The 26,240-nt window shown below is 41.7% G+C and overlaps 1 protein-coding gene across 3 annotated transcripts in view; it reads right to left on the bottom strand.

Annotated features, from left to right (window-relative positions):
- Positions 1–12,439: 12,439 nt before the first annotated feature.
- Positions 12,440–26,240, bottom strand: part of plxnb1b (plexin b1b) — a 192,933-nt gene continuing 179,132 nt past the window's right edge. For all 3 annotated transcript variants that reach the window (XM_083939246.1, XM_083939248.1, XM_083939247.1), the window contains 9 exons: positions 24,912–25,015; positions 24,734–24,818; positions 21,190–21,356; positions 17,401–17,561; positions 17,078–17,225; positions 16,762–16,826; positions 15,887–15,962; positions 15,706–15,780; positions 12,440–14,617 (listed from right to left, as the gene is read on the bottom strand). In XM_083939246.1, the coding sequence (XP_083795372.1) occupies positions 14,513–14,617; positions 15,706–15,780; positions 15,887–15,962; positions 16,762–16,826; positions 17,078–17,225; positions 17,401–17,561; positions 21,190–21,356; positions 24,734–24,818; positions 24,912–25,015 (986 nt within the window). In that variant the 3' untranslated portion in view covers positions 12,440–14,512. The remainder of the gene's footprint in view (positions 14,618–15,705; positions 15,781–15,886; positions 15,963–16,761; positions 16,827–17,077; positions 17,226–17,400; positions 17,562–21,189; positions 21,357–24,733; positions 24,819–24,911; positions 25,016–26,240) is intronic.

The following is a 26,240-nucleotide window of genomic DNA, read 5'->3' as shown; positions in this document are numbered from 1 at the left end:
CTTCCATTTACTCTGAGCTTAGCTGTGGGCTCTTGATACATAGTTTTAATACATTGGATTATCTTTTCATTGAAGCCAAATCTCTTTAATAGCTCATACAAGAATAACCAACTAACACTATCAAACGCTATTTCAGCATCCAAGCTAACCAGAATTGTACTTGTACCAGTTTTTTGGGCGTTGTCTAGAATATGGAGGGTTCTTCTAATATTATCGTGTGTTTGGCGACCTTTAATAAAACCGGTTTGGTCAATCAAATCTGGTATGAAGGCCTCAAGTCTTTTGCAAATAATTGATGTAAATAATTTCTACATTTAAAAGTGAAATAGTCCTATAGTTTTTGCAGTCTTCTTTATCTTTGCCTTCTTTAGATAAAATGGTAATAATCGCTTCCTTCCACAATGGGGGGCCCCCACCCTTGTTAAGGGTGGGGGCCGCAGTAGTAAAAGCAAAGGGGTTGGCTCCTTCTGAAAGGCGTTGTGCCATTCTGAAGGGTACCCGTCACTACCTGGTGATTTACTAGTCTTTAGCCTACTGATTGCAGCTTCTAGCTCCTTAATTGTGAGTTGTGACGTAACAGTGTCATTCTGTGTCTCACCAATAGATGGCCGGTCAAGTGTGTCAAGAGAACTTCTTATTGTTTTTTCATCAGCTGACAGTGGTTTAGAATAGAGCTACTTCTAATATTCTGCAAATATTCTTCCTATTTTTCCTGGTTCGTGTGATAGTTGGTTGGTTTGAGGGTTCCTTATTTTATGAATTGTGTTAATGTCCTGCTGTTTCCGCAGTCGTATAGCTAAGAGTCTTGTTGCTTTTGGGCCTGATTCATAGTATGTCTGCTTTAAAAAACTTCCCCTCTTTTCTATATCTGTCCTGAGTATCTCATTTATCTCTCCCCTTGCCTTCTTTATTTGTTGTAATACAGACTGATTTTCTGTATTCTTATGTTGCTTTTCCAATTCATGCAGTTTTTCTACTTTGTGTTTATATATAGCTAGTCAAGCCTTTTTTTGTGATATTGTCAAAGCGTTTAATTTCCCCCGAATGACTGCCTTCATACCGTCCCATAGAATTGCAGGGTTTACTTCCCCGTTATCGTTCTCCACTATATATCTTTATATTTCTTCTCTTATCTGTTTCACATTTGCCTGATTGTTCAGGATTCCCACATTTAGCCTCCATACAGTATTTATTTTCCTATTATTCAGGTGTATTGTCAAGCTAATCTGGTCTGATATATTTGCCACCCCGATTTTACATTCTGTGACCCTGTGGACTTCACTTGTATTAATTAAAAAGTAGTCAATTTTGGAGTACACAGAATGGGGTACCGAATAGTGTGTATAGTCCCTTTCTAGTGGGTGGAGTTCTCTCCACACATCTACTACTAGTCCCATTTTTTGCACTGATGTATTAATAAATTTGGTTAGATGCTTCTTTTTTCTTTTTGGGCTTGTTGTATCCAGGTTATGATTCATGACCACATTATAATCTCCTCCACATATCAATATACTTTCAGTTTCTATAGCAATAGTGTCAAAGTCAGAGTTTTGAAAAAACATTTTGTGCTTTCTGGGGGAGCATATACATTGACCATTGTCACCATTGTTCTTTTCTAGCTTTCCTTTAATTAATACAAATTTCCCTTCATTGTCCCTAATTTCTTTAAGACATACAAATTTAACTGCATTTGTGAAGGATAGTGTTAAAGAAATTCTCTGGAGTCCTCAGTGTTTCTCAAATCATGTCTTTACTAAATACTGCATGCATAACAGGAGAGAGGTCATACCAGCAGCCGGGTCTCAACAATCTCTCCCTCTCTTCAAGTCACTTCAACATTTATACAGTTACATCAAAGCTCCTTACAGACACAATGACATTAAACAAAACACACTACCCCATGTTTATGACCCTAGTGGATGTTATCAGTGTTTACGACCCCCCTTTTGTCACCATTTGCAAACCCCCATGTGACTCCTATCCACAATCCCCCCAGCACTCATTCTCAGCTTGACTGTTATGCTAATCAAGGATTTACATCATACAAAAAAAGTTAGGTCAATCTTTGGTTATTTCTCACAATAGCCACTCCCCTCCTCTGGCTGGGTCTGTAGCTACTATAAAATGTATTCCTAAAGTCGAAGCGTTTAAACTTTTCATGCTCTAGTTGGAGGCAGGTGACTTTCCTGCAAAAATAATACTTGAGCCTTTTCTTTTTTCAATTTAGCCAGGACCTTGCTCCTCTTGACTGGATTATTCATCCCATTTATATTAAGTGACACCAGTTTTATATTCTTATGTGGCATTTAAATGATCCAATCCCATGTTACATTCTTTAGCCTCCAGACAACTTAAAACTGCACAGACCTGACCATCTGGACAACGTGTGCAAACTGAAAAAACATTTAACTCCCAAGTTGGGGTGATTCTTTGCCACCCTGAGTCCCCATTGGTAGGCTGAGGGGAGATCCTCCTCCAGGAGGGCCCCTCACTAGAGATGAAACATGCAATTTCACACATCCTAGCCATCCAACATCATCTTTAGCATCGTCTGACTTGTTTTGGCCCCATATACCACTGTAGAAGAAAAAAAATATATATATTTGAAAACATTATGATAATAATCATATATAATCATATACCATATATCCAAACCATATTTGAATGAAAATAAGATATCCCTCAAAATTAAAACATACTTGTGTTGATTGTCTGTTACTCGGAATATGAGCAGAAAAATCAAGTAATAAATAATAAAGATTGAAGTGCGGTTATCTTTCTTTTTTCCCCCCATAACGGTTTAAGTCTCATCACAGGCAGGAGTGATATATCAGTCAAAATATTAACTTCTCACCGATGGTTTCTTTAAGGAGCCAACCACATACCGTGATATGGTAGGGAATAAAGATTACTTGCTCAAACTCCTGTAATCTTTCCTTTGCACGGAGCGCAGCATCTGTGCTCATCTCCCCGGCTTGCTGCCATGTCAGGGCTTGAAGAAGCCTGGTATTTTCCACTGAGTAGCCTCTCTTCCTTAGCTCCTGGGTGCTCTCGTAAGTGTGTGTTCCTGAGTCCCAGTGAACGCGCATCTTGTCCAGCGCAGTCTGGAAACGAATTCCTCTTTCTTTCAGGAGCCTCTTTATCCCTGTGTATGCCTTGCGCTTCCGAATAACTTCTGTGGCATAGTCATGATCGAATGACAGGCGTCGCTCCTCAATCATTATTTTCTTTTCCCAGGCTTTCTTCAATACAGCTTCTTTGGAATTAAACTCCAAAAGATTGACCACTATAGACCTGGGTAGTTGGTTCTGCTCTGGTTTACGGGCTAGAGCTCTGTGTGCGCGCTGAATCTGTCAGTGCAAGTTCACTTTTCAGAAGTTGTCCCACAAAATCAGGCACGAAGTTACCCTTCAGGTACGCCCTAAATGCGAATGTTATTCTGTCCCTCAATATCTGTCAACTTTTCCTGAATTTTTTTTTTGTCTTTCCATGGACTTAATGAGCGCCTCCTTCATGGCCATGTTAGCTGACTCGATCTCAATGATTCAGGCTTCTGCTTCATTCAGCCTAGTTTGATTGGCCTGGATCCGAGCTGGCTTAGCAGAAAGTTTTTAGTTAAATTTCCTGTTTGAGATCTTTGAGTTCATTTTTCATGTCTTCCTTAAGTTCTTCTTTGAGAGTGTGTAGATCCGCTTTGTGCTCAGTCCTGAAGTCGCATATTTCCTCACTGATAGTTTGAAGCATGGAGCATGTGGTCCACAGGGTTGTCGCTAGCACACTGTCGTCCATCTCCGTTGAATTCTTCCCTTCTTGAATGTCACATTTCGTTTGACTTCTAGTTGTCTTCATTCCAAAGTAAAATTCTTCTATGAATTGCTCAGCAATAGTGAATTTAGGGTGGGTTATTCTGACTTGCTATCGGGAGCTCAAGCTCATGCAGCCATCTTGTCATCTTGCTCCACCGGAAGTCCAGATATTGAGAATTTCATGTAAATCTGATTAATTTTGTCATATGAGTCGGATTTCCTGTTGCCAGTAGATAGCGCTGTGTCTGTTAGTCGATATTGGCATGTAGTTGTCCTCAGGCCTCGACTCAAATCCTCTCTGGGAAATGTGGTGCAGTTTGGGCAATTAATGCTGAAGTTAGAGCGACTTCCTGTTTGTGGTAGGCGGCACAAAATGGCTGCTGAGCCATTACCCAACATTCACAAAACATGCATTGCTTTATCCTACATCAAGTGTAGAACCCACAATGTAAGTTTCCTGTAAATCGGTAGATATTTGTTAATTTTCCTGTTGCCAGTAGGGGGCAATATTCTTATGACTAAATATTGAGATGCAGATGTGGTCAGACCTGGGGCCTCATGTATCAATGTTGCGTACGCACAAAAAACGTGGCGTACGCCATTTTCCACGCCAACGTTCAGATGTATCAAAAGTGAAATGACCGTGGAAATGTGCGGTGCGCCACGCAAACTTCATGGCTGTCGTACGCACGTTTCTACAGCTATTGTTTCGTTGGCGACACTTAGAGGTGATGCTGGGAAACTGTTAGTTATGTGAAAACAATTCAGTGTAATGTGAACATCAGAGACACATTAATGGAAAATTAGCACACACGTGTTTGCAATCATATGGATGGATATAAAAGCATGCGCAATTTAATGAAAAATGGCATTAATAATGGCAGCCTTGGCCTTTTTAGAAGACATCGCAAATGGTTATATCAGACGTGAGAGGGTGTTTAGAGAGCGGCAAGATCTGTTGGCAAATGACGACAACTGGCTCATGAGTCGTTTCAGGTTGCCAAGGCCAGTGTGACTGGAGCTGTGCGCGGAGCTGCGACCAGCCCTAGAACGAGACACAGCCAGGAGCCAGGGGTTGTCCGTTCCCACACAGGTGCTGACCACTCTGGGGTTTCTGGCAACGCATGACTCGTTCATTTTTACCAATAGCATGGTTGATAACAGGTTGGAGGCTGGCACGGTGCGCAATGGGTGGCTTCTCGGTGAGTAAATAATTTATCCGTGTAATGCGCCCCGAATTTAAACCAGCACAATGCCCGTTTGGACACGCGCATTCAAATATGTGTATTTGTTTTTTTCCCTGGTGAAAAAAGAATGGCAGAGCTATCTTGTCTCCTTGTGTTCAGTATTTGTCTCAATAAACGCGTGCGTAAAGTAAACTTCAGTAGCCACGGCGCACCTCTGCAGTCATTAATATAAGTGTGATTAGTCTTGTCAATCCTTGTAATGAAGTTGTTTTGTTTTCCCGCGAACAGTAGTGTGATTTTTATTTATATATATATATATATATATATATATATATATATGTACCCCCTGAGAACGTGGCTTTTGACCCCTCTCACTAACCCCGGCACCGACCAAGAGGGGAGGTACAACGACCGCCATTCCCGAACTCGGGCAGTGGTGGAGAGGGCAATTGGCCTACTGAAGGGGCGCTGGCGCTGTCTAGACCGGTCGGGCGGGGTGCTGCTGTACACACCTGAGAAGGTGTGCCGCATCGTGCTGGCCTATGGTGTCCTGCACAACTTGGCACACCGCCATGGCATACCACTGCCAGAGCACACAGTAATAAAACATGAGTCAATGTGTTTATATCCTGGCAACTTAACGCACGAGCATGTGTAATGTGAGCAGCCTATTTTACGACCAGTATAATGACATTTCTGAGTTTAACACATTTACCTTGAAGATGATCTGTGTCGCCTTCATGGGCCCCCACAACTCCGCTTAGAGCCGTGTCCCCCACGATAGCCGCCACTCTCTGGTCAAAGGGGGACAGTTCCTCCCCTCCTGTCACCCCGCCCGTTGCGGTGATACTTCGGTGGTTATGCGCTGCTCCGACCCCACAGCGTTCACTGCCTCACACACACACACACACACACACACTCAAATGTCTTTTTCTTTCTTTGTGTTTATCCCTGAAAAGAGGCTACCAAATAACACAGCTCTTCGGGTCTCCACTTCATTTAATAAAATTTCGAGCTCAGACTCGTTGAAGTTGCCTTTCTTACCTTTACTCATCATTTAAATCTGATGGTGCAGAGAGGGAATCCCCGGTGCAGGCCCTATTTACATTGATTTGCATATTTAAATGGGGGCGTGGACAGGGAGGAGTTTAGCACTTCTACATGTGCGCTCAGTTCCACGTTGATTGGGATGTACAAAGGAAAAGTGCTTGGATCCATGCGTACGCACACTTTGATACATCTGAATTTTTTTGTGCTTACGCCAGTTTCTGGATTCTAGCGTACGCCATGTTTTAGTAAGAAAGCCACGCAAGTCTTAGTACATGAGCCCCCTGGACTGTTATGAGTCATGAGAAAGTTGGGGCATATTGGACAATGTATGTTGAAGTTACAACCACTTCCTGTTTCACGGTGAAGGATGGTCACCACGACAACACAATTTGATGAAAAGCCAAAACCTACATGATCATTTATCATGAAGGTCATAAAGGCCAGGGGCCTCATGTACTAAGAATTGCCTGGCTTTCTTACTAAAACATGGCGTACGCTAGAATCCAGAAACTGGCGTAAGCAACGGGCGGGGTGACAGGAGGGGAGGAACTGACCCCCTTTTGATCAGAGAGTGGCGGCTATTGTGGAGGGAACAGCTCTAAGCGGAGTTGTGGGGGGCCATGAAGGCGACACAGATCATCTTCAAGGTAAATGTGTTAAACTCAGAAATGTCATTATACTAGGCTGCTCACATTACACATGCTCGTGCGTTAAGTTGCCAGGATATAAACACATTGACTCATGTTTAATTACTTCATTTTTTTTAATTATTATTTCTCAATAGACGATGAGACAGGAGAGGGCTCCTCCCTCTGCACAGTGCGCCCTGGCGTCTCCACCGGCACCTCCAGCACCACGCGCCCCGGCGACTCCACGCCAGCTGACGTCCGCCCGACTGGCCGTGTCCTTTCACAAGCTGTGCTGGAATCACAGGAGGAAATAGTGAGAGCAATCCGTGGCGTCAGTGATCGTCTAGATCAAATTGTCAATGCACTGGGAGATATTTATCATGCAATAAATGCACGTACAAAGTAAATCGTGTCCTTGCCTCTTTACATCATTGAAATCAGACGCTGCCGGGCCCGTATCGCTTTGCGGGTCGGGTCGAGGTTGACGGGTCAGTGGTAGGCCATGGCGGTGTGCCAAGTTGTGCAGGACACCATAGGCCAGCACGATGCGGCACACCTTCTCAGGTGTGTACAGCAGCACCCCGCCCGACCTGTCTAGACAGCGCCACCGCCCCTTCAATAGGTCAATTGCCCTCTCCACCACTGCCCGAGTTCGGCAATGGCGGTCGTTGTATCTCCCCTGTTGGTCGGTGCCGGGGTTAGTGAGAGGGGTCAACGGCCACGTTCTCAGGGGGTAACTATATATATATATATATATATATATATATATATATATAAATCACACTACTGTTCGCGGGAAAACAAACAGGACAAAATAACTGCATTACAAGGATTGACAAGACTGATCACACTTATATTAATGACTGCAGAGGTTCCAACTTTACGCACGCGTTTATTCAGACGAATAATGAACACAAGGAGACATTCTTTTTTCACCAGGGAAAAAACCAAATACACATATTTGAATGCGCGTGTCCAAACGGGCATTGTGCTGGTTTAAATTCGGGGCGCATTAAACGGATAATTGATTTACTCACCGAGAAGCCACCCATCGCGCACCGTGCCAGCCTCCAACCTGTTACCAACCATGCTATTGTTTAGATTGAACGAGTCATGCGTTGCCAGAAATCCCAGAGTGGTCAGCACCTGTGTGGGAATGGACAACCCCTGGCTCCTGGGCGTGTGTCGTTCTAAGTCTGGCCGCGGCTCCGCGCACAGCTCCTGTAACACTGGCCTCGGCAACCCGAAACGACTCATGAGCCAGTTGTCGTCATTTGCAAACAGATCTTCCCGCTCTCTAAACACCCTCTCACGGCTGACATAACCATTTGCGATGTCTTCTAACAAGGCCAAGGCTGCCATTTTTAATTCCATTTTTTATTAAATTGCGCATGCTTTTATATCCTTCTCCTTATTTTATATCCTTACGATTGCAAACACGTGTGTGTTAATTGTCCATTAATGTGTCTCTGATGCGCACATTACACTGAGGATGAATTGTTTTCACATAACTAACAGTTTCCCAGCATCACCTCTAAGTGTCGCCAACAAAACAATAGCTGTAGAAACGTGCGTACGACAGCCATGAAGTTTGCGTGGCGCACCGCACACTTCCACGGTCATTTCACTTTTGATACATCTGAACGTTGGCGTGGAAAATGGCGTACGCCACGTTTTTGTACGTACGCAACATTGATACATGAGGCCCCAGGTGCTGACAGGATTTGAAAAAGAACATCAAAATATATAAAATGTAACTTCCTGTCGCCAGTTGGGACGCTATGACTACAAATCAAACCAAAAATGTACAAAAATGACATGTTCAAATAGAAATGGCGTACTTCCTGTTGTGTTTAGGGCATACGTCTAATAGGATATTTTTTATGTCTCTGCATTCTTCACATGCCTACCAATTTTCATACATGTAGGTGAAAGCGTATTGAGGGGCTGGGCTTTGGCAATATTCAAGGGGGCACTATCGAGCTAATTTGCCACGCCCAAGACTGAGACCCATAAAATATCAAATTTTTCACCACTTCTGATCAGTGTGCAAAGTTTCACAAAAAGTTGTTTAGGCCCTATAAAAATGTGATTTAAGAGGAGGAAAAATAATAATAAAAAAAAATTAATAATAATCATTCCAATTACTATAGGTTCCTCGTCGACTTCATCAGAGCTCGGGCCCTAATAACATTCTTCTTATTATTATTATCATTATTATTATGAATAATATTAATAATAATATCAATTATTTATTATTATTATTATGATGAATAATATCATTCATAATAACAATATCAATTACAATAGGGTCCTCGCTGACTTAGTCGGTGCTCGGGCCCTAATAATAATAATAATAATAATAATAATATTATTAATAATAATAATAATAATTCCAATTACAATAGGGTCCTCATCGACTTCATCAGTGCTCGGGCCCTAATAATAATAATATTATTATATAATAATAATAATAATAATATTAATAATAATTAATATTATTATATATATATATAATAATAATATTATTATTATTATTATTATTATTATTAATAATGATAATAATATTATTAATAATAATAATAATCATTCCAATTACAAAAGGCTCCTCGTCGACTTCATCAGTGCTCGGGCCCTAATAATAATAATATTATTATTATTAATATTATTATTAATAATGATAATAATATTAATAATAATAATCATTCCAATTACTATCTCAATCATCCAATTAGAATATCTCCTTCTTCAGCCACTTTATCGCTAATTCCATAGTGTTAAACATTACACGCTTTTAGCCACTTTAGCTTGTCAGTTAGCTTCACGGCTGGTGATGGCTTCCCCCGCTCTCTCTTGTTCAGAGTGTCGTAGTATTTGTAGCGCTGGAGGCGAGGCTCAGTGAGTTAGAAACACAGCTCCGCAACATGGAAGCTCAGTCTTACGCTACGGTAGCTAGCCGGCCACCTATAACTTTTGCCACATCGTGTAGCGTTAGATTCTGCCAGCCCTCCCCCGGCAATCCCTGAGCAGCCAGGGTCCTCCTGGGTGACTGTGAGAGGAAAGCATAGTTCTAAATCAAAGCCCATGGTTAACCATCCACCCGTTCACGTTTCAATCAAGTTTTCTCCACTCAGTGACACATATGCTGAGGAAACAACAATGGTTAATGGCAGCTCCATTCTGAGAAATGTGAACTTAGTAACACCAGGGACCATAGTAAAATGCATCCCACGGGCCAGAGCGGGCGACATTGAGTCCCATTTGAAACTGCTGGCTAAGTATAAATGTAAACATGGTAAGATTGTTATTCAAGTCGGCAGTAATGACACCCGGTTACGTCAATCGGAGATCACTAAAATTAATGTGGAGTCGGTGTGTGCTTGTGTGACCTCTCTGTGGGGTGTCTTCTGGCCAAATGAACTGCCTAGCTGATCGGGTCGTGGACAAACAGCGCATGCTCTCGATGTAATCCTCCGTTGCTTTGAGGATTACCCATTCGTTACAATTTGTTTTACATTTTTCATGCTTACAAAATTAATTAAAGTATACAGTGACATTGTTAAAAATACAAAATATAAAACAGGTAACAGTCCAGTTTAAGAAATGTATATATTTATACATTTGTTATATATTTTAAATATGTAATTTCTTCATTGTATTTTATTTTCATTCATAATTTAACAGGCAGACCATTTTTATTGTGTTTTTTTGTATTTACATAAATTTAAATCTGAACGATCACTGTATACTCATCTCATCTTCATCCCCTTATCCGGGGTCGGGTCGCGGGGGCAGCAGCTTTAGCACGACAAATCCTCCATGCACACTAAAGTCAGTCACAGAGTTCCACAGGGTTCTGTCCTTGGACTGATTCTATTCACCTTTTATATGCTTCCCTTAGGAAATATTATAAGGAAGCACTCCATACATTTTCATTGTTATGGTGATTATACACAATTTTATTTATCGATCAAACCAGAAGAAACTGATCAGTTAGATAAACATAAAAAGCTGGGTGACCTGCAATTTTCTGATGTTAAACTCAGATAGACTTGGCCCCGAAGGCCTCCGAAACTCAATATCTAAAGATATTGTTACTCTGGATGATGTTGTGTTGTCCTCCAGCACCACAGTAAGGAATCTGGGTGTTATTTTTGATCAGGATATGTCCTTTGATTCTCACATAAAACTAACTGATTTTGTTCTGCTGCTATAGGCCTAGTCTGCTTTTCCTGATACTCTGAGCTTCTCTCCTCTCTGTTTGTATCATTCATGTCTCATCAATGCATGTTACTAATTCAACTTCTTCCCAGAAGTTGTGTGTGCTTTGTCGTCTCTCAGGTCTCTGCTGATCGTGGTGGTGCCTGCTGCCGTGGTCCTGCATGACACTTCCTGCTGCTATTATTACTATTAGTCATATATACTATCACTAGTCTTATAAATTATAAAATTTGTATCAATAAAAACACCATCAGTGGTATGTCTCGCTGTATTGCAGCTGCTATTGCCACTACTCACCATTGATCATGTTTGCCATAATTATCATTGTCATATTCTATCACCTTAGCTGTGCTTGTTTCTACTATTCTACTATATTAACTGCCATAACATACAAGTCATATTCACATTACTTTAGCTATCACTATAGTCACTGTTATTTTTGTGGTTGTTTGCATCTCTGGAAGTGTGTCTGTCTGTCTTTCTTTGTGTCTCTTTGTCCATCTGTCTGTCTTTTCTCTCTTTCTCTCTCCTTTTCTTCCTCCCCAACCGCTGCAGACAGATGTCCATCCTCCATAGAGCTGGGTCTGTCCGACGTTCCTGCCTGTTATAGGAAAGGTTTTCATTGCCACTGTACTCTATGGGGGAATTGTTGGGTCTATGTAAATCATAAATAAGTCATAGAGTGTGGTCTATACCTACTCTGTAAAGTGTCCTGAGATAACTTTTGTTATGATTTGGCACTATAAATAAAATTGAACTGAATTATTAATACTAATTTTCATCATTCTAGTTACAATAGGGTCCTCGCCGACTTAGGCAGTGCTTGGGCCCTAATAATAATAATAATAATAATAATTATTAAAGCTGCGAGCAGCAATGAACGGGCCCTCGCACCCGGTGCATGTCAGGGAGGTGGCTGGTCACTGGCACCTGTGGCAGTGTGCTTTAGATATTGAGAATTTCATGTAAATCTGATTCATATTGTCATAAGTCTGATTTCCTGTTGCCAGTGGTTGGCGCTGTGTCTGTTAGTCAATATTGGCATGTAGTTGTCCTCAGGCCTTGACTCTTACAATCTTTGGGAAATGTGGTGCAGTTTGGGATATTCATGCGACATTCATAGAGTTAGAGCGACTTCCTGTTTATGGCGGGTGGGACAAAATTGCTGCCATGCCATTACCCAACATACACAAAGCATGCATTGTGTTAACCTATATCAGGTGAAGAAACCCACAATGTAAGATTCATGTAAATTGGTGGATATTTGTCAATTTTCCTGCATGGTCTCTCCTGCATGCTTACCGTTTTATAAATCCCAATATTTTTATGCACATGCACGTCCTGTGTTTTATCCATACAGCACCTTTGAAGTGAATCCTACGCACAGTTTTATCAATGAGGCCTCCTGGGCATCCTCTCTATTATCACAGCTCAGTCCAAGGCCTGCATACATTTTTTTCCCCCAAAAACAAACAGCAAATAACTTTAAGAATACTTTATTACATCAGCATCTGTGATAACTTGCACAGCCTCTCATTAAACAGTTTGAATCACTACAGTTACATTTTTAAATCAGTTCGTACAATGATATTAACACACAAAAATAAGAAACATCCGTAAAACTGCTCCTTGCAGAGCCTGCTCTACATTGCCAAATTTTTACAGCCTAATAACAGTTAGAGTTCTTTCTCAAATAGCTTGTTGTCATCATTACTGAGCTTTCACCCCTATCTGAAGTGACAGTGTGGCAGAACAAGCCATCATGAATCATTAGTTATTTGTGTGTTAAGTAATGTATTAATAGACCTATGGGCTACATTAGGCTCAACTGACACTCATCAACACTTTTTAAGGGGGTGGAAGCACGAACAGAAATGAGACAGTTTAAAAAAGATAACAGTGAAAAGATTATTTTCAAGTCACTGACCCACTGATCCATATTGATTTGGGTTTTCTTGAACCCGATCAGTTATCTTTGCAACGCCTAACCATGAATGAAATATTAACCTAAATTAAGTCCTAATCCCAAACACAAAGGGCAGTGCTATGGGAGACATTATTTAAAAGGGGAAACTGTTTGACACAAGACCAGAGTCAACAAATATCCAACCACACCCAGCCCTATTAACCCCCCAGGAAGCCATCACAGTCTTTGTCATTTCATTAATACAGGGTCTCTGTGCTCTTATGGAAAGCACAACAGTGTGACAAGATCAACTATACTTACTGACCCAGTAGTAGTATAATCAATACATAACCTGTATCAACTTGACAAAAAGAAAATGCCATACAGACCTTCAGCAATTGAAGCACTGCCATCTTGTGTTCAATACAAGAACTGTATACAACCATCAACAAGTACCATCACCTCGGCCTGGGAGTGGAACAAGGTGAACTGGGATTTTAATATATTGTTCAAAACCTAAAAGGAATGTTAAACATGTATACAATAGTAATACAACCAACTTGCACAATAAAACACTGGAGTACACGTCATGGAAGGATTTTTGCTTTTCCTCTTACATCTTTCCACTGACTTATACACTATAGACGCAACCACATGAGTAAGTATAAAAGCAGGAAGCAAACAAAGAGTAAATGGTTACTAAGTCAGGTTTAAGTACCTTAAACGAGCAGGTTCTGAGACCTCACTCAAAAGAAAGAAAATAGAAAATGTCAGTGTGTTTGTCCCGCTCGGATGACAACGTCCAGCAGGTGTTCCTGTATGTGTTACGGAGGGCAGATGAAATATACATAGTGGGTTCATTTCAACGAAATTGCTCAGCTCCTGGTTCTGAATACTGCTGACTTTTTATCTAAAATAGAATAACCAGTTACTTCAATACTTAGCACTAGAAACCAGAAATGTGACAATACAAGGTGAAGATTGACAGCCGAAGTAAAATGTATAACTGTACATGCACTCGCACACACGCATGTACGCTCGCTCACGCGCGCGCGCGCACGCACGCACGCACGCACGCACACACACACACACACACACACACACACACACACACACACACACACACACGCACACGCACACACACAGAAATAACTTCTGACCATACAGCAGTGAGAAGCACACAAGGCTTAAGAGGTACCGCTTCATAAAATTCACTCCAGAGGACATAAGCCCACTGTCTTTAGTTTTCAGATCAGATCAGCTGACTGTAGACCAGCTGGTGTCTTTGACATGTACGATCATTAAGTTTGAAGTTCAGCAAATGTTCCATAGCGATAAAACAGTTTTTCCTCCAAATGTATTTTCAAAAAGTAAATGGAGGGACAGCATGACAGACTGGTGTCTCTTACACACCATCCCCTCTGTCTTTGTCCAGATGTGTTCAGTGTTCATGTGCTTCTACAGAGTCCAGACTAAAGCTACTGATGCATTAAAGGACAGAAGGTGCTAGGATGTGAACGTCAATGCCAACCTGAATCTTCTTTAACGTTGAAAAAAGTTTATTCAAAACTCTCCCTCCTGAAACTGTACTGTCTTCCAATGTGTCTGTTTGCTGCTCTCCTTTCTGTTCAACCTGCAGGGTGCAAGTCTGTTCATTCACCTGGCACTCCCAGCACATTCTGTGTGCCATAGCTCCAGTGGGTGTTTCCTCTGTCACAAGTCAGTGACTTTATTCTCCACAGCAGCTGCGATCTGCTGCAGTCTGTAACCGAGCTGCATCTTCTGGGCCGTGGGGTCCTCCTCCAGGGCCGTGATGATCTGATCAGAAGAGCACGAGGATGGGTAAAGAGAGAGGGAGGGAAAGAGGGGGACATGAGAGATGACAAACACAAAAATAAGATGTGTCATTACCGTAAGCAGTAATATATTTAAATTTTTAACACATGAACCATTGAATCCATTGAATCTTATCCAAGCTGAGGATCTAATACAAAGGTTTCTGAGACAAATGTGTGAGCTGTGGTTTTGGGCTATATGAAAAAAATGGACTAGTATTAAACAAAATATTTTCCTCGGAAGCATAAACTCATCAATATTGTTCATCATTTAAAAACTCATGGCTGTCTGCCTGATTCAAATTAGTAGATCGTTCTGGCTTTAACTACGAGGCCAGGTTATGTTTATGATGAGTTCAGTTCATGGCATTCTCAAACTGACAATAATTAAGCTATTGGAGATTCTAAACTGACTTTCAAATGTATTTGATGAAGATGCTGTTTTTGTATTTTTTTTAGGTTGCAGAAATAAAAACATAGTAAAAGAAGTCCCAACTATGCAATACAATAAGTATAATCCATACACTCATCCTTGGTAGACTCAGATTACCCATAATTAATTATCACAAAGTCCTTATAACCAACATAAACAGTATTAAACATGTTAGCGATAGCATTTCTTGACCTTGAACAATTAGTGGTAGAGGCAGGGTTTTTCCTGTTGACTGTATGGGACTTTCACACCGCCTCAAACGGACTGTGACAAGTCTGATCACATTGGCAATGGCAGCACAACTGCCTCAATATAACATGCTACCCCCATTCGAAATCAATGGACCGCCTGATCTTGTCTGAATGTGCGCTAATGCAGCAACTACACTTTATAAAAGGCTACTAAAGTGTCACAGTGTCACAGTGTTTGATACGACCAGACCAGACCTGAATTTAAAAAAAGCTGCTCCTCATCTACATATTCTGACATTTTATCTCACACTGACCTCCAAATACAGAGGATTACTTTAACCAAGGAATCATTGATGAGGCTTTATATTGTGATTCATTGTACAACTCCACATTATGTAATGATTATGTAGGGTTCCATCTCCACTGTTGAGTCAGAGATAAACACACCTGGTCGTAGTATTTGTTGATGTACTTGTAAAGCTCGTGCAGTGCCACCAGGTAGTTGAGCTCTCCAGTGTAGTTCTGAAACATAAAGCAGCATTCAGGTGAGATGTGGACCTGTGTGTGTGTGCGTGTGTGTGTGTGTGTCTCTGTGTGCTGGATCTCTCTACACTGTGGAGACACTCACCCTGGACAGTTCAGCCAGTGCAGAGTTCATCTCCTGGTCACTGGCTGAGATGGTCTGCCTGATGTCAGCATAGTACCTGCAATGATGCCAGTTATTATCCACTTCACAGACACTACTGAGATAAAAAACTGCCTTTAATAAGCTGATGGAAGCAGATTTCATCCGAAAAACTTTCACAAATGGAGAGAAAGTTATAAATGTTACAGTCATTTTCATTTTATTATATCACAAAGTGTATTTGGTCATATTATTCAAGTAGCTTAGAAAAAGTTTGACCATCCCGATGGTCTTTTTCTGCATTTACATACATCAAATAAACCATCAAGACAGTTTTTTTCCTGTAAAAACTATTAACGGAGAAATCCAGGAGAGTGGCTAACAGCCGGACATGGCTAACACTGATTAGCTCGGGGCAATACGGTGAAGGCATTCAAACGTCTTTTTTAACCACTAATACTGCTCAAAATAACAACAATCCCCTGCAGTAGCAAGAGTCCTTACACAGAAAACAAAGCACCAGTGGGCTCCTTCCTTTTGGATTGACTTTGGTAATCTACTTGAATGGACTTTACTATGAGAGGAGCTGGTACAGGGGCCAGTAGGTAAGTCTTTAAAACACTCTTTTAATAATCTCTGGGTTCACTAACTAAGATGTTGCTGCTTTGTTTTCTGTGTAGGGACTCTTCTCATGCTGCTGCAGAGGTTTGCTGTTATTTTCAGCAGTATTAGTTGTTAGCCACTCTACTGGATTTCTCTCTGATAATAGTTTATACATGAAAAAATCTCTCATTCGTTTATTTGATGTGTGCAAGTATCAAAAAAGACCATGGGATGATTTTATGCCGGAATTACACTTTAATTAAACGTTAGCCAACCTTTCTACCATCTGTTTGTAGCGGGGGATGTCTCTGGCATACAGCAGCTTGTTGATGGGAGAGTCCTGTTCAGAAAGAAAAGAAGGGATATGAACCATAGATAGGAGGAGCAACAGGAGGCTACATTCTTAAAGTCACTACCTGCAACACCAACATCATTTTCAGCCCTTTTTAGCATCTTTCATCATGTATGTATGGGTAAAGCCTGTAATTGGGACTCTAGAACGAGGATCAGAAAATACTATTTAAAAATAAAAGTATAATGGCAATCCTCTCTTAGTTCTAATGTTCATGAAGCCAGTTCTTGTTTCCTCACCCGTCCCAGCTTGTGCTCAGCGATGGTGCAGGAGTCCATGAACGTCTGGGAGATGACAGAGAGCACAGCGTCCACGTGGTCAGATGCCTGGACGTCAAAGATAAACTGAGGGTTCTTCACAATGTTGATCCAGAAACGCAGAGGGAGACTGCAGAAACAGCAGAAACATCAGAATGTCAAAGCTAATCTTTAGCGTGTTTCCAATTCATGATTTTATAGATGAAATACAACTGAACAATGCATTGGAATATCATTTAACCCTTCACATTTCTGGGTCACGTCATCCTTATGTCTTCATGTGACCACCTGGCTCTATACTGTACCTGTTGGTCTTCCAAATGTGTATCGTCTCTGGGTCGGAGATGCCGTGTTGCCCCGCCTGGTCGTCCAGCAGGTCAAAGAAGTATTTGACAGCCAGCGGGACAGGACGACTGGTGCTGAGGATCACTGTGAACAAGTCGTCCACAAACTTCTGCAGCGTCCCCTGAAGAACATGGAGGAAGAGGGAAGGAGAGTCAAAATGAGTCAGTGCAGAGGGTTCCACACTACAAAGAGGAGTGTGTCTGTAACCCCTTTCACACAGAGATTCCACAAAAGCACCAAAATGAAGCCATGATCATTGCACTGGACAAAGCAAAGGTGATGTGATCTCACATAGCAGCTGACATTCCGTAAGTAAAAGAGGCAAGCATGAGCCCTTAATCAAACACTCAAACCCGACCTGACGCATAAACCGCCATCTTTATAGTAGCACATTTGTCAGTAGAGAGGAGGACAGATTGAACGCCACAGCAGCCGTGTGTGTGTGTGTGTGTGTGTGTGTGTGTGTTTGAGTTTGAGAGAGGGAGAGAAGGTGGACTTTTGCATTAAATGTTTCTGTAAGTTAATAATAATGTAGTCTACCCTGAATGCTGCTTTGTCCATTTATGACCCTCCTGTGGGTCGACTTGTGCATCACTACTGTGGCTTGTTATGCACTGCCAGCTTTCCTATTAACATAGACTTTAGTTTGGCGCTGGTGTGACTCTGTAACCACCTCCACTGCAGGCTCTGACCGATCTGCCCCCCTACTCCTTTTCTTTGTACCTTTCACACAGACGGCGGGGGCGAAATAAAGGTGCAACAGCCAAGCAATGAACAGGCTATGAGAAAGGGACTGTTGTTGCTGGAAACCCATGTGAATTATTATGCACATTTCCATTAGGGTAAAATGGGGCCGCAGTGAAAGTTGCAGGACATGCCCTCTCAAAAGTCCTCTCACTTGGTGTGTCTCCATCATAAAAAATACCCAAAAGGGATTTACAAGACTCCGGAGGTGACATATCACTCTGAGTGGGTTTAGATCGTTGGTGGTCCGTGAAACAACAGAGCAGAGCTGCAGCACTTCTTTCTCCACGTAAGAAAAACAGAATATCTTCAGTTTGCATAATTCGGTTGACATTAAGATAGTTTTATGAGCACTTCAAGATCTGACCATTCTTAAAATGTATGTTGTTCAAGAAAGATGATGAAAACAAAGACTCTTTGACATTTAAGGTGGCTCCTTTGATGGTACATGCAGCAAAGGGCTGCAGGTCTCAACCCAACCTGGAATGTGCATGAACAGATGTGTGTGTTATTTATGCGCTCCGGTAGTAAAAAAAAAAACTGGCACAATAAAAGTGTCTATACTTCGTGGGTTTTTAAAAATGTTGCACGTTGTAGGGGCGGCTCACATTCAAATTAGGGGCGTTTCGGAGAGGGAGACTCGCCTTATTTGACTGTAGTAATGGAAACGCCGTTATTATGTATCATAATCATACATACATTTTCAGAAATTTACTACATCGCCTGTACATATGGTTTCATATAGGCAGGCATTCTATTAATATTATTATTACATGACCTATGGTCTGGAGGTGTGGGGAAACGCATACCAAACTAACACAAAATGAATTAGTTTGATCCAAAAAAGGGCAATGTGACTTATAAATAAAGCTGGATATAGGGAACACACAAATACACTTTTCATCTGGAAAAAAGCCTTGAAATTCAAGGACTTGGTTTACTTTTGAACGGCACAATTTATGTTTAAAATAAAGAATAATCAATTCCCCATTCTGATTCAGAACCTGTTTCAGGAAAGGGAAAGTACCTACTTGCTGAGAGGGCAAGATGTGCTAAAAAAGCCCATTGTTAGAATAAATGCAAAAATGCATTGTCTTTCTGTTGTTGGAGTGAATATTCCCTTTTTTCAGACCTTATGCATTTTTTTTGTGTTTGTCATGAAATGTCTGAAAATAAACTGAACTGAAACTGAAACTTTAACCACGTCACTTTGGATAGAGTTCTGCCGACCTTCCAACAGTACGTGAGCTGTCCTACCAGAGAGGAGAGGACTCTGGACCTGATGACCTAAGGATGCGTACATCGCAATGTCCCAGCTCGGACTGTAACCCAACAATAAACCTTGGATTACCAAGGACATTAAGGCCATCCTGAATAAAAAGAAGAGAGCATTCAGAGATGGGAACCGTGAAGAGGTAAGGAGAGTGCAAGGGGTACTCAGACTTAAAATCAGGGAGGTTAAAGACAATTATAGGAGAAAGCTGGAGAAAAAACTGAAGGGACGTGTGGAGTGGCATGAGAACCATCACCGGGTTCCAGAAGACTGGTAGCACAGGGTTGGAGGACCATGTGGACCAGGCCAACGAACTGAACCTATTTTTCAATAAGTTTGATACTGCAGCCCATCCCCCACATGACTCTGCTGCTGACAGCCCCTCAACTAATGCCTCTTTACCTCCCCCTACTCGTCCTCCTTACAGACCCTTTGTCTGACCCTCACCACCTCACTTCACACCTACCTATTTCACCCCTCCCCCTGCTCTACATCATGTCCTCCACAACCTGACGACATCAGCCCTCCCCCAATGGTCACCTCTACAGTGTCCTTCACACCTTACCTGACCCTACATTCCACATTTGGTCAGATAAGGGCCTCAGAACACTTAATGACCTGTATGACGAAGGTGTTTTTTGCGTCCTTTGCATCTATGTCGGACAAATACAGCCTGCCTAATAGTCACTTTTTTCTGTACCTTCATATGAGACTTTTTACCCAAAAGCAATTCCCACCTTTTCCGAACTGCCCCCCTGAAGCTGAGATAGACCAATTCCTGTCTCTCAACGTACAACACAAACAACTGATATCTGTCATTTATAATAAGATTCCTCTTCTGAGCCGAGCCCCCACTGCCTAACCTAAAAATGCATGGGAAAGGGATTTGGGGGTAGACATTACTGAGGTCCAGTGGAGGGACATTCTGGCTACTCATCCTCGATTTGTGCCAGGCAGGGTCTATTACAGTGGAAGGTGCTTCATAGAGCCCATTTCACCAATGCTAAATTGGCTAAGATATACCCTAGTCACAGTGATGCTTGTGACTGCTGTAAGCAGTCCCCAGCCGACCACGCACACATGTTCTGGACGTGCCCGAAGCTTACTGAAATTTGGTCTGATATATTTCAAACCCTCAAACAGGCTCTTAACACAAATTTGGAACCAAATTCCCTGACTGCTCTTTTGGGGCTCCCACCATCTAAAAATCTGCCCATTACTACACAACTTGTCGTGGCATTTACCAACCTGCTCGCCAGATTTAACATTCTCCTTCAATGGAAACATGCAAACTCCAACGACTCACAACTCACAAATTTTACAATGTCTAAGGTTAGAGAAGTTAAGGTTTTCACAGAGGGGGTCTTTGACAGCATTCCACAAAACTTGGGACTTACTGCTGGCTCTTATTTGTAACAGTCTTACCATCCTACATGATTTTGCTGAGGTCACTTCCTAGTGCCTGGAAGGAGAGATACCCCCCCCCCCCACCCCCCCTAAGACTAAGTCTGACACGTGTTGTTGGGAGGGATAATGAGATTCATGTTGGGGTTTTTTGTTTCTGTTTCACTTTAAGTCAGATGCGTTGATGCACTGTGCAACTGCTGTCAATAAAACAATTTTGAAAATTAGAAAAAAAAAAGTACTACATCACAAAAACTACAATTGGAACATTTCTGCAACTTGTCAAAAAAAGATGTATGGAAACCTGTGTGTGTGTGTGTGTGTGTACCTTCATGGACAGCAGGCGGGTCAGGTAGATCTCCGGGATGGCCTTGGCCCTCTCTCTCTCCCTCAGGCTGCCTCTGCGGTGTTTGGGCAGCTCAGGCTCCTCACTGGCTTTCACCAGGTGCCACAGTCTCACTCCACCTTCATCTGCATCCTCCAGCATTGGAGTCTCTGCACAGGTGAATGGTTCAAAAGCTTGATTTAGTAGAACTCACGGAGCATTGGTGCCCTGCTTCACCATCAGGTATACAGAAATCTCACCTTTTAAATGTCTTATTTAAAAAAACTAAAAAAAAACGTTATGGGAATTTATAAGGATTCACTTGAATTAGGACCTGACCCATTTGGGATCTTTTAAAATAATCTTTTTTTTGGCAGTTTTTAAATACTTCATTAGATAAGACAGACAGGAAATGCGGTGAGAGAGAGGGGGGGAGACATGCAGCAAAGGTAAAACCGGACATTCAGCCTCTTTACATGGGGCAACTGCTCTAACCACTCAGCCACCAGTCGCCCTGATGTTCGATTTTTAAGGCCGAAACTAATATCTGTTTAAAAAAGAAAAAATTCACAGATTACAGATATGGTGGTTAATATAGTAAAAATCTTGAGCTGAATTTTGACCGATTGGACCTTGTAAATGTACTCAGAAGTCTGCTTTCCAAAACAAATATCTTTATTAAAGAATATTTAACAGTACTACGCATTATATATACAGTGTATTACATTGTCAACTAATTTTAATTCAACACTGAGAAAATAAAGATAAATAAGGTAAAATAAATGGCTAAAAGGTACTGTATGTTTAGTATCAGTCAGTTGCTTAAAGTCGATTTAATTGTCTGTTAAGTTCCTATCTATCACAGAGTGAGTTAAAAATCATGGTGACTGATCATGTGACCCACTAATGAAAGCACTTGTTGCCTAGTAGTATTCACAGTGTGTCACTCCCTCTCTAGATGGAATACACCGCCATGCAACCGCTGCTGGTCTTTCAAGGACGGGAAGTTCCTTTTTCCGGCCTACATCATAAATGTGTTTGTTTATTTATTTATCTTATGTCTGTGACCATGTCGTACCAACTCGGCCTCTTTTCCAGGGACCAGTGTCCTCTCAATGGCAGCAGAGCTAGGCTGCTTAAACGGCCTTGGCCCAGCTGGAGCTGCTGCGCCAGGCTACTGTGAAGTGTGACTGCCTCTGAGTGTGAGTGTGAGTGACGGGGGGAGAATCTCCGCAGCTGCGATTGCTCGTTCGGGGAAAGAAACCGCAGAGTGACAGAGCAGAGTAGCCAAACACGCTAGTCGTTTTTAACAAAGACAAAGTCTCTGGGGATCAGTAAAGTCTCTGGATCAGTTCAGAACAATGTAATGAAAAACTTGGAAATCCGCTGGATGTTTATTCTTCAAGATCGCTGATTTGCTCAATTAGCTGCCAATCAAAAAAGGATTCCGCCTCACACAGCTCATTCAATCATCATGCAGAAGCCGTGCATCCGGGTCAGCCCACTGTCTAATGGACCCCCAGAGACGCTGAGTGTCCGATGGGTGGGACAAAGCCCAGCATTTATCCAATGAGCGTCTAGGATGAAGGCTTTCTATGATCTTATATTTATTCTATTTAGTCAATGAAGAGTACATCACTTTTTTTATTTTTGGTGACATTTTAGGGGAAGCTGAGCTTCCCTTGCAGTCTTATGCAATCGCCACTGTCGCCACGTTAATGACGCTGTTTAATCAGTCTTCAGCTGTTGGTCTGCCCAGTCCCTGTCAGTTATGCTGTGTTCACTTATAATCAGAAATCGGAAGATTCCATCTTCTTAGTCAGGCTTGTAGTAATGGCAGAAGTGTAACAGGAACATTTGTGTGTGTGTAGAGGAAGAGGGTAACATATAGGGGACGGACTGGAAGTAGAGAGGGGAATGAGTTTCAATAAAGTTTGCAAAAGAGCAAAAAAATGAAAATACAAATTAAATAGTCAACACACAGTGACCATGATTGTGACAAAATGGAGGCTCTGAAAGAACAGGCTCACCTTAACTTACATTTTACTGCCAAAGAGGCCGCTAGAAACAACATTTCTCAAATCTTATGGAGTACAACTTTAAAGTCATAATCTTTAAGATTTGAGATTGAGACCTTGTTTCTAGCGGCCTCTTTGGCAGTAAGCTGTAAGTGAAGGTGAGCCTGTTCTTTCAGAGCCTCCATCTTGCCACGTTCATGGTCACTATGTGTGTTGACTCTTTTTTATTTATTTATTTTTTGGCTCTTTTGTAAACTTTATTGAAACACATTCACCTCTCAACTTCCAGTCCGTCCCCAATATGTTACCCTCTTAAATCCGCGCACGCACGCACGCACACACACACACACACACACACACACACACACACACACACACACACACACACACACACACACACACACACACACACACACACACACACACACACACACACACACACACACACACACACACACACACACACACACACACACACACACACACACACACACACACACACACACACACACACACACACACACACACACACACACACACACACTCCTGTTGAAATTTCCTGATTTACAATTTCAAGTGAACACTGCAAAACCAACATATCCGAAAACATACACACCAATACAGATATATACCAATATCAGCCGATAATATAGTCTCCACTATGAATGTAAAAATCTACTATCAATGATCAAATCTTGATGGAAATTGGATTAAAAAATAAGCACTACAACCCTTTAGAGCCTTGGTCAAAGTTACAAAGTTACCAGTCCAAGTGCACCATTCTCATTGCAAGATATGTTCAATCACTTCTGTTGCTTAGATGAACTTAACACATGATAATAGAGACAAGCAGCACAACTGTTCCTGCTGCAGTCACACACGCATAGAAAAGTGCTCAGTTAAAGTGTAATGCCGGCGTAAAATCATCTCATTGTCTTTTTCTGCACTTACATACATCAAATAATCGTGTAACAACTATTAACGAAGAAATCCAGTAGAGTCGCTAACAGCCAGACGTGGCTAACAGTGATTACCTTGTTGCAGTACGGTGAAGGCATTCAAAGGTCTTTTTTAACCACAGAGTCTTTTCTATGAAGAAGACAGAAATCAAAGCACCAACAACGTTGTTAGAGAACCCAGAGTTTATTAAAAGAGTGTTTTAAAGACATACCTACTGGCCCCTGTACCAGCTCCTCTCATAGTAAAGTCCATTCAATTAGATTACCAAAGTCAATCCAAAAGGAAGGAGCCCATTGGTGCTTTGTTTTCTGTGTAGGGATTCTTCCCATGCTTACGTTTTACCGTACTGCCCCGAGCTAATCCGTGTTAGCCACGTTAGCGACCGGATTTCTCCGTTAATAGTTCATACATGAAAAAAACTGTCTTGATGGTTTATTTGATGTATGTAAGTGCAGAAAAAGACCATGGGGTGATTTTACGCTGGAATTACACTTTATGAGGCAGTTCAAATTTGAAGCAGTTTCATCACCATGAGGAGAAACAATAATGCTATTCTCATATTAACTCACTCTCTCCTGCCACATAGTCGTGGTTGTCATGGTGAATGTGTTTGGAGTGGCGAGGGACCAGCGCTACTGTTGCACTGTCTGGGACCTGAAGAGCAACACAAAATATACAGTCAGCATTAGAACACAAAGCCCATTTTGGCTTTCAGTAAGAGTGTGTTAGTGAAGCGAGAACTCTGACCTTGTAGTGCTGCAGAGTGTTGAGCCGTTTCCAGTTGCCCTGGACCACAGACGTCAAGTCCTCGTCTGACAGGATGAGATGACCAGCTACACCAGAACGCCACTCTGAACAAGAGCCACACAGTCAGCCGTGTGTGTGTGTGTGTGTGTATGTGTGCGTGTGTGTGTGTGTGTGTGTGTGTGTGTGTGTGTGTGTGTCGATGCCATAACAAAACAGAGTGAGGTACTTACCAAATGTAATATATTTACAATCGAATATGTGCATACAGACTTTCAGTTGCTTTACAATATTTATTCCAGCTGGTATTAACAGCCCATATTGTCATTTAAACGCAATGATAACTTGGCTGAATGGATTTTTCTTATATTTAGTTTGTCTTACAGTAGGGGGCGCCACAACTCAACAGATTGAACAGAAAATCCTTGAAGGCAAGAATTCCAACTCATTCTTTTTTACTTTACTGTCTCAGATATAAGCAGGGCTGTAGTCCAGACCCGATCTGGAGTCCACTTCTTTTGAAGTCTTGCACTCATGCATCTTGGACTCTGATCAGCCTTTGACTGTATTGAGAACTGGTCAAGTCGTTTGGCTGCTGATTCAGGATCAGTTCTACAGAACATTACCTAAATTCTCTGCATTGATTAGTTTGATAGAAGATAGATGAATATTGTTTAAAGATCCACCCTAACCCTTAAAGTGTAATTCTGCCGTGAAATCACCCCATGGTCTTTTTCTGCACTACATATATCAAATAAGCCATCAAGACGGAATGGAGAAATCCGGTTGCTAACAGCCGGACGTGGCTAACAGTCGGACTTGGCTAACAGTCGGACTTGGCTAACACTGATTAGCTCGGGGCAGTACGGTGAAGGCATTAAAATGTCTTTTTTAACCACTAATACTGCTCAAAATACACTAACTCTTCTCATGCTACTGCAGAGGTTTGGTGTTATTTTGAGCAGTATTAATGGTTAAAAAAAAGACTCTCCCGGATTTCTCCGATAGTAGTTTATACATGAAAAGAACTGTCTTGTTACCTTATTTGATGTGTGCAAGTTTCAAAAAAGACCATCGTGATTTTACGCTGGAATTTAACTTTGATAACTATAAAAGCATTGGGAAAAACACGATTTCCTATTCTGGTCTTAAACAACTGGATTTGTTCTACTTGTCTTTACTTGGCCTCAACTGCCTTTGGACTTGGTCTTGACTCGACTGGACCATGTACTGGACTAGATATGGACTTGATTGAGGGGATTTTGATGACAGCCCTGGATTTAAGTTTAAATAGCAAAAAACCTAGAATGGATTTAAAGTGTGCCATATGGT

This window comes from Echiichthys vipera (genome assembly GCF_963691815.1).
Source record: "Echiichthys vipera genome assembly, chromosome: X".
Lineage (NCBI taxonomy): Eukaryota > Metazoa > Chordata > Actinopteri > Perciformes > Trachinidae > Echiichthys > Echiichthys vipera.
Note: the sequence above shows the minus strand (reverse complement) of the source record. Positions and strands in the feature narration are given on the sequence as shown.